Source organism: Epinephelus moara, chromosome 1 (genome assembly GCF_006386435.1).
Source record: "Epinephelus moara isolate mb chromosome 1, YSFRI_EMoa_1.0, whole genome shotgun sequence".
NCBI classification, from domain to species: domain Eukaryota; kingdom Metazoa; phylum Chordata; class Actinopteri; order Perciformes; family Serranidae; genus Epinephelus; species Epinephelus moara.
The window spans coordinates 27514693-27529146 of NC_065506.1; the positions used below are offsets into that span (position 1 = coordinate 27514693).

Below are 14454 nucleotides of genomic sequence, written 5' to 3' on the forward strand. Positions count from 1 at the left end.
TCATTTTCATTTATTTACTGTAACCGCATATCCTGTTAAAAGTCTCAGGGGGGCTGGAGCATATCCCAGCTGACATTGGGCGAGAGGCAGGGTACACCCTGGACAGGCCGCCAGACTATCACAGGGCTGACACTTAACACGCATTCAATTCAATTCAATGGAATTTTATTTATCCCAAAGGAAATTCTTGTGCCAGAGAATGCTTCAGATTATTGTAACACTAAGAACAGTAACTACAATTTAACCAGTGGGTTCCCCGGGTCAGGGTCAGTCACTGGGCCCAGTTTTACAAACAAAAGTAAAATAAATATCTGGCAAAATATACAAATATACAAGATAAGAAGTGTTTTCAAGGAGAGAAAGCAAAACCAGTGCCTACTAGAGTAACAATAGGAGTAAGATAAGTACTAGCATTACTAAAAGTGAAAGTGGTGCAAAAAGCAGACTGCGCATGATGATCAATGTTATATTGAATGTGATATAACAATGAGAGGTAGTATTGCACATGATTGAGGAAATTATATTGCATGATATTAAAAAGTAATATTGCACATGATGTTGTGAAAATTAGAGCTCAGTCATCAAAACTTTGAGAACCCCTGGTTTAAAAACTTGACTCGACATCTGAGAAAGCCAAAATGTTCAAGCCTCAGGGTTTGACCTTATAAGATCTGTTTATAGTACCTAACTAACCATCAGCACAGCTTTGAAGGAGACTGTACAAATGTGTAATTTTGATTCAAATTTTAAAAGTCAGCCTTGGAGACTTTAAAGTGAGACTATGTCACTTTTAAAAGGAAGAAATATCACCGTCTTTCATCAAATGAAAAATTGAATTTCTTAGAAATAGAATGCACTCTTCTTCAAATCAAAACTTGGGGGTTTTGATGCTGCAGCCAAAAAAGGTCTGGTATGACCAGTAGCTTGTGATGACTAACTGTGTTGCTGTGTACAGTAACTCACTACTCACCTTACTTGTGCCACTGTAACACTACATTTCAGTACATTTAAAAGTTACCTAGTCTACCTTTAAAGACGTGGTTTAAAGTAGACTTGAACAGTACTTGACTTTAAATCTGTTTCAATGACTTCAGCCTTGACTCAAAACATCTTTGGAAAAAGACCTGGTATTTTCTTCAAGACTGATTCATGTAACAGTGTATCTGCAGGTGCTCCATCTTCTCCAAACTCAGCCAGTAGTGAAGCAAAGGAGAAGTCCGACGCCATGCCAAACATTTCAGATGTGATGCTGAGAAAACTCAAACTCCACCGAGGTCTACCGGGCTGGTGTGTAACAAACCATCTGCTGCTCATGTTAACTTTTACCTTTTGTCTTGTTTTTCCTGTCTAATCACTAAAAATAACCCTCCATACATCCTAATTGTACTGAGTACAAATACTGTATGTACATTACTCACCATACTAACAGATCCTCTTCCATTTCATTTCAGTGCTCCTCCACTCACTGAAAAAGAAGTTGAGGTTAGTATTTGATCTCATCTGTTGATTTTCAGTCATTAAATCTACTAAGAACTAAAGATACAAAATCACAAAAACACCCTTTATTGTGAAGTATTGAAAGTTCAGTGCCTTCCCATGCTTGCTACAGCTCATTTTGTTTCCTGTGGTGCTCTGCTTGTGCTCGCCTGCTATTTAAAGGACCTGTTTGACAGTTTGGGAAATACACGTATTTGCTTTCATGTCGAGAGTTAGATGAAAAGATTAATATCACTCTCATATCTGTACAGTAAACATGAAGCTGGAGTTAGCAGCCTGTTTGCTCAATCTTGGGAACTAACGACGATAAGCCTCTACAGCTCAAATGTACAACATTACTTTGACTACAAACAGAAACTAGAACATTTCCAATACCGAAATCTTGTCCTGTTGCTCACAGATCCTGCATACATATGCAAATGAGACAGAAGTGCTAATAAACTGTATCTTACTACAGTTTTCACAGCTGTTGGAGCAGCCATGTTGGATTTTGAGGACATGGTTGGTGAGGTTCCTCTGACTTTTCAAGTTGGAAATCTGACTTCAGGTGTGTTCCAGTTGAAATTTCTGACTGGGAACTCCTAAAATCCAGCTTCCCAAAACAAATGGATCAAGCATTAGTGAGCAGACATGAGAGTGCTATCGGTTTTCTCATCTTCCTCTTGGCAAGAAAGCAGAAAAGCATATTTCCCAAAATATTTCTTGAACAATTTAACTTTTGAAAAGTCACTTTGGTGCCGGTCTGAATAGTAGTTAGAGCCAGCTTATTTACAAATACAGGTATTTACTCACAACTTGAACTGTTATATGGCAAACTATAATTTGCTTCATGCCATGTTTTGCTTTCCAAACAATATATATTCATTTTAATAATCTCATGCTCATTTCTAACTGCTCCACAGTCCAAGTACTGTGTATATGAGTCATCATACAATGGGTCATAAAATCGACTGCCAACAGTAATCTGTTTACTTTGAGCAGTGAACTGTGTTCAAACACTGTTTCAAACAGAGCAGTCAGATCCATTGTTCTACTCACTGCAAACATTTGCCACATGCGGCTCCATGTTTATGATAACCTGTTTTGTTACCAAAGTAGTTAATTACACCTTCATAAAAATTGTCTGCCTGAGCTTGGCAGTGTTCTGCCAACAGGAAAGTGTTTTTTCTGTTCCTGATCAGACCGAAGAGACTCAGAGTGATTTCCTGTGGAGAAAAATGCAAACATTAGTGACGCTTTCGGGCTCGGGCTGCAGCCCCTCTCACTGCTCCCTCAGGGACGCGTCTGGACCGGGACAGCGAGAGGTCATATATTTCCTCTCAGCCGCGGCCCATGTATGTTGGAAAACTGTGCAGACTGGCTTTGATCAACGCAGCAAAACATCAAGAGGTCAAATGTTAGAATCACAGCTTGTTCCCCATGCTCATCTCCAGGGCTGCTTGATTCTCCCTCACACGTCGTTAACTAATAAAAATGCATATTAGTATCACGTAAACAACCGCACTGACTCTTATTTAGCCTGCGTGTGTGCGTGTGCCACACTGTGGGAGAGTTTCCTATGGATCCCTCTGATTTATCCCTCAGAGTTGGTGCGTTGCCATCAGCAGCAGCTCATCTGAGTTTAATGTGCTGTGTTAATGTGCCATTGTGAGAGTTATATTGCAGTAACTTCCTCCCCACAGAACGCATTCGTCCAGCTGTCACTGGCATTTCGTAACGACAACTACACTCTGGAGATGCGGCTCAAACAGGCAGAGAGGGAGAGGAACCTGACTGAGGAAGACACCGAGAAAGAACTAGAAGAGTTCAAAGGAGCACTGAAGGTCAGCCCTCGAAAACAGCAGCTGATATTAGATTAACTTGCACAGAAAAATTCCCTCTGGCTCTTTAGTGCTCGTTCATCTGCTTAATGTTTCCTGGAATAGTCCCACAGTAAATATTTATCTTGTCCGAGTCCAATCCCAGGTACAGAGGGGGACACTGATGTACACTGTGTTGTCCCGAGAGACTTGTAACAAGATGTTGTTGTGTTTCTCGCAGATGACTTCTCCACAGTGGCAGAACTTGGAGCAGCGTGAGGCGTACCAGCGCTTAATAGAGACAATAGCTGTGCTGCACCGACTGGCCACACGGCTCTCCAGCAGATCAGAGATTGTGGGAGCAGTTCGACAGGTGCAGTTACACAAACACATGTAAACTGAGGAGATGCAGCACAGTCAACGACAGATAAAGAGAACGCTGCATTGTGTAAATATACAGTACATCTTGTTGTTTAAAAGATACTGTCTTGTTCAGGATGTCCCGGGCCCACTGAGACGCCTGTTTGGCAACATTTTAAGAAATTATGGGGAAGATTTTTATCTTAATGCTGTGGCGGACCCCGTGCCGGCCAAAGCAAACATCAGTTAAAGATCAAATTTACTGTTTTTGCAGTACAAAGGTCTGAAGCTATTTAAAACCCCAGACCACTTAGATTACATTTTCTGTCTGTCCTTTGCACTGCTGTCATCAGTGGTGGAATACAACAAAGTACATTTACTCATGTGCTGTACTTCATATATGAGGTACTTTTACTTTACTTTGCACAAAATATTCATGCGGTGAGATTTTATCAGTAATCATCAAGTTACGTGGCTAAAGGAAAATAATAGAACTGCTAAAACAGTCTGGATTGTTCAGAAAATGACATGCTAAATGGCATTAATATACATTCACCAGCCACTTTATTAGGTACACCTTGCTAGTACCAGGTTGGACCACTTTTGCCTTCAGAACTGCCTTAATTCTTCATGGCATAGATTCAACAAGGTGCTGGAAACATTCCTCAGAGATTTTGGTCCATATTGACATGATAGCATCACACAGTCGCTGCAGATTTGTTAGCTGCACATCCATGATGCAAATCTGTTCCACCACATCCCAAAGGTGCTCTATTGGATTGAGATCTGGTGACTGTGGAGGCCACTGGAGTACAGTGAACTCATTGTCATGTTCAAGAAACCAGTTTGAGATGATTTGAGCTTTGTGACATGGTGCGTTATCCTGCTGGAAGTAGCCATCAGAAGATGGGTACACTGTGGTCATAAAGGGATGGACACGGTCAGCAACAATACTCAGGTAGGCTGTGGTGTTTAAACCATGCTCAGTTGGTACTAAGGGGCCCAAAGTGTGCCAAGAAAATCTCCCCCACACCATTACACCACCACCAGCAGCCAGAACCGTTGATACAAGGCAGGATGGATCCATGCTTTCATGTTGTTTACACCAAATTCTGACCCTACCATCTGAATGTCACAGCAGAAATCCAGACTCATCAGATCAGGCAATGTTTTTCCAATCTTCTATTGTCTAATTCTGGTGAGCCTGTGCGAATTGTATCCTCAGTTTCCTGTTGTTAGCTGACAGGAGTGGCACCAGGTGTGGTCTTTGCTCTTTCTAAAATACTCAGACCAGCCTGTCTGGCACCAACAACCATGCCACGTTCAATGTCACTTAAATCACCTTTATTCCTCATTCTGATGCTCGGTTTGATCTTCAGCAGGTCATCTTGACCATGTCTACACGCCTAAATACATTGAATTGCTGCAACATGATTTGCTGATTAGCTATTTGCATTAACAAGCAGATGAACTGGTGTACCTAATAAAGTGGCCGGTGAGTGTGTATTCATATATCATATTAAGATAATAAACTGTTTCACAAGTTTGTGTTCGCAGCACATAACTTTGATGTGTGATCGTCCTCAGTGTCACAGTATCACATACTGTGTAAAGGGAAACTGCAAATATGTGAAGCAGGATTTAGTGTTACCATGAAGCCTTTTCCACCATGTTTGTCTCAATGTGTTTGGTGTTTATTTATTACCTCTTTAACATCTCACCTGTAAGATGTGAAACAAGAATCAAATAACTGCTTGTAATGTAAAAGTTGTTGTTTATACAGATGAACTACAGTAAATTATCCCCTAATTTTGCAGCTCGGAGGAGATTTTTAGCCTGTTTTAGCACATTGTTTCATCAACCATGTTTCCAACAGCCATCAGAGGCTTTCAGCAAAAACTTCTGGTAAACCCTGTATGCTGCACGCCCAGCACCAAACAGCTTACAGACAGACTTCACAACTCACTGCTGAAGAAAGTTGAATATTAAGAGACAGGTTTTTTTTAAGGGAAATTTAACCATGAAACCATGAAACAAGAATATGTCAGTTAATATTTGACTTATATTCATCTGGTTAGTAAGATCATTTTTCTTTTTCATTGTATAACAGGAGAAACGTATGAACAAGGCCACTGAGGTCATGATGCAATATGTGGAGAATCTGAAGAGGACGTACGAGAAGGACCACGCAGAGCTGATGGAGTTCAAGAAGCTCGCCAACCAGAACTCAAACCGCTGTTATGGAGGCTCCGTGGACACTGGTGACCACATTCACATCAAACACAAGAAAACACAGAGACATTACAGGACATAGTTTTGAAAGGGTTTCATGCTTGTAAATGGAAAAATATTTTCTAACTTTATTTATCCAGGCAAGGGTTTGATAAAGCATGCATGTTTTTTAGTGTCACTGCTTCATTGCTGCTCTGTAGGAATATTTTCACCAGGCAACGTTGTAACCTCTGTAACTGGTGTGTTACTGAGCAGCTTCACTGCAGCATTAAAACAATACCAGCATGAAATTACTGGTTTCTGTGCTTACATAGTGCTGTATTCTGTGTTTCTTCGTATGTCCTCACAAAGATGATGGAGTTCCACGACCGTCAAGATCCATGTCCCTCACCCTGGGAAAGGTAAGCGCTTCAGTTTTTTTAAGAGATGTTTTTTGGTTTACCGTGTACACCATCTTAATTTACAGTGCTAGCATGCTAACATTTGCCAATTAGCACAAAAGGCTAAAAATGTCCCAAAATATCCACATGCCGTCCTGTTTATAAAATTCTTTTGTGTTTCCTGTGTAATGTATGAAACTGTCTTTCTGTGACATCATCATGTCTGTGTTGTTAAACATTTTAAAACATTACATCCTTGATACTCTCATTTTTTAAATTCTTACCACTGGCACATTTTCTGTCTTCTTTCACCTCTCTAGGCTCTGCCCAGACGTAGGGTGAGCGTTGCGGTGGTGCCCAAGTTTAACCTCCTGAACATCCCGGGTCAGAGCCCAGCTACAGCCGGCCCTGGCCCCAGTGTGGGACCCACGGCTGGTGCTGCTCTTCCTGTCCTGGTAGGTCTTCCTGTCCTGTCCTGTCCTGTTCTGTCCTGTCGGAAAATGATGGGAAATGACACATCAAGCATTAAATGCTGTGACACCCACTCTCCAGAATGACTGCTGAGTAAAAGATATGCACAATGAGTTAGAAACATATGTAGGAGTTATCTTAGGACACTTACTTACTAGTTCAATTTAAGGACACCGATTATTGTTGTAGTGTTTCTTTTTGTATTTCAAAAAGGATAAATTGTGTTTTAGAATGAAAAACTTCTGTCTCATATTGCTGTAGTTCACTGATTATAGTAATAGATTTTGCTCAAAGTCATATCTATAATAATTGTCAGTGGTGGCAAGTGACTAAATACATTTACGCAAGAGCTTTACATAAGAAGTACAAATTTAAGTTGTTTTTTTTTGCTTGATTAACTCCAAATTATATGACTTCATAGTTAGCCACTGTTTTTAGAGTCAAATATTGTACTTTTTATTACACTGCTTTTATCTGACAGCTGAAGTTACTATTTAATTAACAGTTTAAGACTTTAAACTTAAAAACCATATGATAAGGTTATGAAATACAATAATCAAAAGCAGTGTCTATTTGGGGTTTCTGTCATGTTTCAGATATTTTTTGAGTTTTTGAACAAACTTCCTAACTTTGTATAACGTTGTTGAAACTAGCTCCACCCTGACCAGCTAGGAAAGTGAAGTGCAGCTTTCACATTGACGCATCAATGCAATGACGGTACTGATCCATCGAGATGTTACAGATGCATCAAGATGTTACAGATGCATCGAGACAGCTTCAATAACGTCTGGAGATAACGTCTCATATAATAATGTACCATAATAATGTACCAGTCATGGAGCTCATCTTTTTGCAGAATGACAGAGCACGAATGTCCTGAGTGGTTACACAACAGTACTCTTGCTCGACTACTGGACCAGTTTCAAAAATTGTTTTCTCCGTCTGTCACTTAGACACAAAAACATGGGAAATCTAGTGTCTAGGTTGAAAAGTACCAAAGTTAAGCTTTAAGTAAATTCAGCTCTAAATACTTTTGCGCACTGTGGTATTGGTACTTTTACTTAAGTAAAGGATGTGAATATTTCTATCACACCTTTTGACTGTGTATCATTGTTAGAGGGCAACTGTATTCCTCATCAATATTCAACTCTCTCCTCTCTAGTGTGAAGCGAATGATGTGAAAGCCAGCGCTCCCACAGAGGCAGCTCAACCGGCAGCAGAATGGTATGTTTTATGTATTTGTGTTTTGCTTACACACACACACACACACACACACGCACATGCACACGTGACTGCATGTACAGTATGTACACATACCATTGTTTGATTCCCAAGGTCAGCACACAGACCTTGAAACAATGGGCCAAGACGAGCCTGAACTTGTAATCATTCTTATCAAAAGCGTTTTGTGCTGCAGTGGGACCTTTGTCTTGTTTGTGTGACCTTCAGGATGTGTTTTACAGTGCAGAGAAAGCCCCGCTGGAGTGAAAATAACCCTGACAGCATAAAAAATAATCAGACCCTGCTGCAGTTGATGGATATGCTATCCTGGGTCGTAATCTAAACATTTGTGCAAAGAGTCTGACAAAGTCCAGGCACCAGGCTCCAATCATATCCTGGTTATAAAGTGAGCCTGAGTAGAGCTCTCAAGTGTCTAGATGTTCTCCAAGGAGACAAGAATAGAAATAACAAATGTGCAAAGTGCCAGCTCCGTGTTTTTTTTTTCTCTTAGTACTCGCTGATTGTGTCTGTAATGCACACTGCTATCATTCAGCCACTACTGCAGTTTGGAAGTTATAAACAAAGCCAAGGTGTTGTGATGGAACCTAAAAGCACACTCCTCTCAGTTTTATAACGTCTGCTGTGATGGTGGTGGTGTCCAAGGCTGACTGTTCTTTCCCATCTGAAACAATGCAGTGGAAAGAGTGTGTCGGAGCAGGAAAGTGAGCCAGCCAAGCCTCCTGTAAACGTAGAGGAGATCAGAGCCGAGATCAGAGCCGAGCTCAAGGCAAAGATCGAAGAGGAGGCGTACAACAAAGGGTGAGGCCTTCTGTCCTCATCCTTAACTACACACAAACACACTGTTGTTGTTTATCATAAATCACCACATTTATGGGACTCAGTTATGTTGCTGTTGTGCAGGTGTATATAATATTAAGTAAACAGAGCCTGCCTGATGATAGGACATCAGTATATTACTGTATATCATTTGATGCTGCTGGTAAATGCGAACATTTCAAATGCAGCTACCAAGAGGGACTGAAGCAAAGTAAAGTGCTCCAGGAGGAGAAGCAGGAAGAGGAGAACGCTGCAGAGAAGCTGCTGGAATCGAAAAATAAGGATGAAGAGAGTGGAAAGAACAGAAACACAAGCAGGTAAACTGAATCTGCTGTTATAGAAAATAAATTCAGCATGTTGTTCTCTGACAGCGTTAACATAAGCAGGCCAAATGTCCAGTCTTTAACTTCCATTCACAATGCAAAAAGTGTACCCAAAGCTCATCTACACCATGAGTATACATGCCAATAAGACCTCTCATTACTGTGTGTGGCACATCTCAGACCTTCAGTTTGCTGAATTTAAGAAATATACACTAATTTTACACAATTTTCAAAGGAATACTTCACCCACAAAATGAGTGTTTGTGTATCAGTTACTCATCCTGTGTTACACTGAATTCCTGAGAAAACTTTGCTCTTCTCAGATGTCTCCACGGTGAACGAAGAATCCAAAAATGCAGAAAAGTCTAGATGAACTGAAGACTAAAAAGGGTCCACGTTTAACAACAGCAAAACTACATCAAAACATCTGTTTAAAAGCTCTCACACAGCTTGTGCAGTATAATCCAAGTCTCATTTATCCTGCTGTATACTCAGTACTTCCCATACACACCATCCATCCATCCATCCATCCATGCATTTTCATCCGCTTTTCTGGGGCCGGGTAGCGCAGGCAGCAGGCCAAGCAAAGCACCCCAGACGTCCCTCTCCACAGCAACACTTTCCAGCTCATACCGCGAGATGTTCCCAGGCCAGATGAGATATGTAATCCATCCAGTGTGTTCTGGGTCTACTCCGCAGTCTCCTACCAGTGAGACGTGCCCGGAACACCAAAAGAGAGGCGCCCAGGAGGCATCCTGATCAGATACCCAAACCACCTCAACTGACCCCTTTCGACGCGAAGGAGCAGCGGCTCTACTCCGAGCTCCCTCCGGATGTCGGAGCTCCTTACCCTATCTCTAAGGCTGAGCCCAGCCACCACATAAAGAAAACTAATTTAATGCTTACAACTGGATAATCGAGACTTGGATTATGTGGGAGTTGTGTGGGAGTTTGTATGATTGAGTTTGAGTTGTTAAACATGGACTCCCATTGCTTCAGTTCATTGTCATTTGCTGATTCTTCGTTCACCTTGAAGGCATGTGAGAAAAACAAGTTAAAGTCACGTCTTTAGGGTGACTAACTGATATACAAATAGTGGTTTTGGGGTTGAAGTATTCCTTTAAGATGTACTTTGTCATTTTGCAAACCTATGAGCCACATGCAGCCACAAGCTGGATGGTCATGATCACACATTTGTAAGGAAAAAAGGTAAGGGAAAAATAGTACGTTACAGTTACTGAGAAAATGTTGTTCTTCAATTTCTGTTACTTTGAATCTTTTTCCTGTGCAGGAATGCCTTCCTTTGGCCTATTTCCAGACATTTCTTCATCTCTATTCCCCATTTTATTTTTTTATTTTTTGTCAAGGTACTGAACATGTTAAAATAATACAATGACAAAATAAAACTTATAAGCAATAAAAACTAACGGGATCCTCATTGTTAGAAAAGTAATCAAAAAGTAATCACATGTAATAAGTTTCATTACTTATTTCATTTTTAAATAAAAATTAAAATGAAAAGTCTTTGAAGAAGATGCATATAAAGCTGTTAACAGCAATAAAAATATGAGATGTTTACTGTATGAGGTCATTGTCTTCACAGGAGGATGGAGGAGATCCTGGTTCTTCTTGGTCGCTATTCTCCCAAGATCCCCTTGAATCGGCGACTTCTCTGGATGGCCCTGACTCTGTTTGTGGTGATGTGTCTGGTTATCAGTATTTTCACATTCTTCAGTGACTACTACAACAGACGTGAGGACACGTAAGCAGAGACGGACTGTGTGCGAGGCGAGATGAAGATCTTTGGACTGAGTGTAGCAGAACAACCAAAGAACCCCGGCGCAGAGTCACAGAGTCGCCCTCTGTCTCTGTCAGTTTACCATATCATCACACTCGGACTCACTTGAATCCATGACCCTGACTCTCGAGGGCCAAAGACGTTTTGGGAGGCTGTATGGATGATGTTGCCTTTGTTGTGGTTAACAGCATTAAGTTATAATTTTGTTTGTATGGAAAAATTAACAGATTGTTTGCTGCAGTGAGCAAAAAGATAATTTCTGTATAGGGACCAACTATATAGTGTGATGACATATACGTATATTTAAATTAGATGCATACGTAACAACATGTTCTGGTTTGGGTACTTTTTGATGATGAGTATGGCATTTTCCATTAAATGCCGCAGTAGAAAAAGTGTATATTTATCTACACTCTGATGTTAAAGTATAAATCTCAGGTCCAATAGATAATAAAGACCTCGAGAGATTTTGAACTAATATTTAAAGATCCAGAAAATAAAAGGTTTTGATGTTTTGTTTTATTTCTGTAATGTGTATTTAAATATTTTAAAATATAAGCACATTCCAAAGTAGTTCCTTAAGTGCAATATTTTGCAGTTGACGGTTCTTGTTTGTGCCATTTTGGATTGTGTCTTCAGAGCACTGAGAGATTTTCTTCTTGTATGAGAGCACTGATTAGATGGCATGAAGCGTATTTTTATCTTCTTTGCACATGTGTGCCTGCCGGTGTTGTTTGTTCTTTGTGGATTTGATGCTCTGCCACTTCACCTTTTGAATAAAGGTGCCTGAAAAGATACTGTATTCATTTCCATTGAGAAATATCAGGTGCTACCAGAGAAGATTGATGCTTTAATCCTTTTTCTAAAATGTTGACATCTTACTTTTTTTTTTTTCTTTTTTTTTTGACCATTTGGGGGCAGCGGAAACAAGTTGTGAACACAACTTAGACATATCATCACCTTTAAGCTGATATGGTGAACCAGTGTGAATCCAGTGTGTAGGATTTAGGGGGTTATATTGGCTGAAATGGAATATCATAAAAAGTATGTTTTATTTAGTGTATAATGAGAATTGTTGAAATGTTACCTTAAAATGAGCTGTTTATATCTGCATAGGAAGTCGGTACTCAATTGTGGAAATCGCCATGTTGCTCTGCCATGTTCCTACAGTAGCCCAGAACGGACAAACCAGTCACTGGCTCCACAACGGTTTGTATGATATCCTACAAATTAGCGTCTCACAAATTATGTTATGTTTTTAATATAAAGTTACTGTATGTAATTTATGTAAAGTTACAGAGCTTAGGTTTAGGAAAAAAAAAACTCAAAGTTCAGACAGTTTCCATCATCGGTCTCCTGGCGAAAGTTCTGTGTTTTGAGACCCATCCACCATCCCAGCCTTCCTCCTTACTGGACCATTCAGGACACAATTTTGTGAATCCTAGATAAGTGAAGGAATGACCCACCCTACTCTCCCTATGATTGGATGGTACTCGTTGCCTTTGTTGGCTGGATTGGTTAGGTTTAGGCAAAAGGAGTGAGACTGGTAGGGTTAGGGTAAGAATGTCAGGGATAGCCAATCAGAACCAGGTGGGCTGTCCCTTCGGTATCCTAGGATTCACAAATTCATGTTCGGTACTGTTTCATCCCTTACTCTCATCATCGCATTGGTCACATGATTGCAGCCTTCCAAAATACATAGGTGATGCACAAATTACTGGTTCATGATTACGTAGGATATGAACAAATTTGGATGAATTACTTTTTGTAGAAAAACGTACGAACAGTGCACCAGAACAGCCTGCGTACTTTCATGATGTAAAGTCATTGCATAGGCCACTGCAAGCTCTCTCTGTCATCTCTGGATGACAGGGTTGTTACCAGAACTCATCCAGGAGCACACAGCTGCAATATTAGTGGATCAAAACTCTCTATTTCCATTATCCAGTGTGCTCTTCTTTATTATACATCTTCATATTGTTTTCCTTTGTTTTGGGTTAGACTGGCACTCTTTTAATTATGCCATCTTGTTGTTCCCTCTTCTGCAGTGGCACCTGATGGGAGAAATGGAAACCCAACAAATGTGGAGTTGTAGAAAGCCAAAATATCTCAGTTATAGCCGCAGCCATCTTGCATTAGTGACATCATTTAGAGCCAGAGTCCACGCACTAGAAATCTCCATGGTATTGAGTTCCAAATAACTAGCTATAACCCAGCTTATCAGATAGATGAACAAATGAACACACAAAAGCATGATGAGAACTACCTAAGATGACAGAAACCATCTTTGGGAAAAACTTATTTGACGTGTACTTTGATCTTTTAGTTTGGTCCATGCCTCATCTGCTAACATGGAGGCGGCTGGGTTTATGACCTGTACTGCAGCCAGTCATCACGGAGTGATCGAGACTTTTATGGGGCGACAATGTCGTCGTCCATCTTTATATACAGTCTGTGGTTTAGATAGCTTACACAAACAAGGCATATCATCTAATTTGTGATATTTAGAAGTGCTGTTTGGTGGATTTTGCTACCTTTTGACAGAGCCAGGCTAGCTATGTCCCCGTTTCAAGTTGTGATGCAAAGCTAAGCTAATCTGCTACTGGCTGTTGCAACATATTTATGCTACAGACATGAGAGTGGTATCGATCTTCTCATCTAACCCTTGGCAGGAAAGCAAAATGTATTCTTAACTATGTTATCAAGGGACCTTTTTCACAGAAGACATCTTGACTTGTCACAGTAGGAAAAGCGCTGATGTAAATAATAAAATTAATAATGGCTGAATTCCATTTAGCTGCTTCAGTTTCAGGGTCCTGGTGTTGCTCGTTAAAATTGTCTGCTGTAAAAAAGGTCTGTGCTGATCAACTCTTCTTGCTCACCAACATGTCTGTTCTCACTTTACAGCACATCAAAATTCCATCGTATTCTCTCTGGAGCAGCTTGATTAACTCAGGAAACCATTTACTGCAATGTAATCTAACTCTACAAGGTCTTAATCTGACCCCATCGACACACAAACACCTTAAGAGAAGTTAAATATCCGTCCGTAGCTCCCGGTGGTCATTTATTATGCCCTCACTGACACCTCACATCTGACAAAAACACCGCGGCGTGTTCGTCAGCACTGCGTAATTTCCTGCCATCGGGGCTTGTGTGGAGATGTTTTTGTGGAAGTGGGATGTTGTCGTGTGCCAGAGGCTCATCAGAGGGTACCAGAGATCATAAGCATGTTCATGACTGAGTAATTCCCCCTGGGAGGAAATCATTTGGACGGCATGCCCAGTGTCAGTTGTCTGTAACAGTGCTTAGACTGAAACCACAGATTACAATCTTTATTTCCACTTAAATCCAACAGATGTATTGCTCATCTTCCTCACTTAAAAATACCTGTTTAAGTCCAGTTTAAATCCTCATTTAATGATTCCTGGAACATGAATTCATTGCCTTTTGCCTTCCTCAGAATTGCTGCAGCTTTTTTCACCTGTTGACATATTAGTTTTATCTCTCTGTCTCCTGGGCCCTGCTCCGAGAAC

General features: G+C 40.6%; 1 protein-coding gene across 1 annotated transcript in view; it reads left to right on the forward strand.

Annotated features, from left to right (window-relative positions):
* Positions 1 to 11713, forward strand: part of mrvi1 (murine retrovirus integration site 1 homolog) — a 42519-nt gene extending 30806 nt beyond the window's left edge. Inside the window, exons 22-32 of the mRNA XM_050053719.1 lie at positions 1170 to 1287; positions 1452 to 1482; positions 3180 to 3320; positions 3538 to 3669; positions 5767 to 5917; positions 6240 to 6289; positions 6589 to 6723; positions 7902 to 7963; positions 8657 to 8779; positions 8986 to 9114; positions 10724 to 11713. Coding sequence (XP_049909676.1) covers positions 1170 to 1287; positions 1452 to 1482; positions 3180 to 3320; positions 3538 to 3669; positions 5767 to 5917; positions 6240 to 6289; positions 6589 to 6723; positions 7902 to 7963; positions 8657 to 8779; positions 8986 to 9114; positions 10724 to 10886 — 1235 coding nt within the window. The 3' untranslated portion in view covers positions 10887 to 11713. The remainder of the gene's footprint in view (positions 1 to 1169; positions 1288 to 1451; positions 1483 to 3179; positions 3321 to 3537; positions 3670 to 5766; positions 5918 to 6239; positions 6290 to 6588; positions 6724 to 7901; positions 7964 to 8656; positions 8780 to 8985; positions 9115 to 10723) is intronic.
* The last annotated feature ends 2741 nt before the right edge of the window (positions 11714 to 14454 follow it).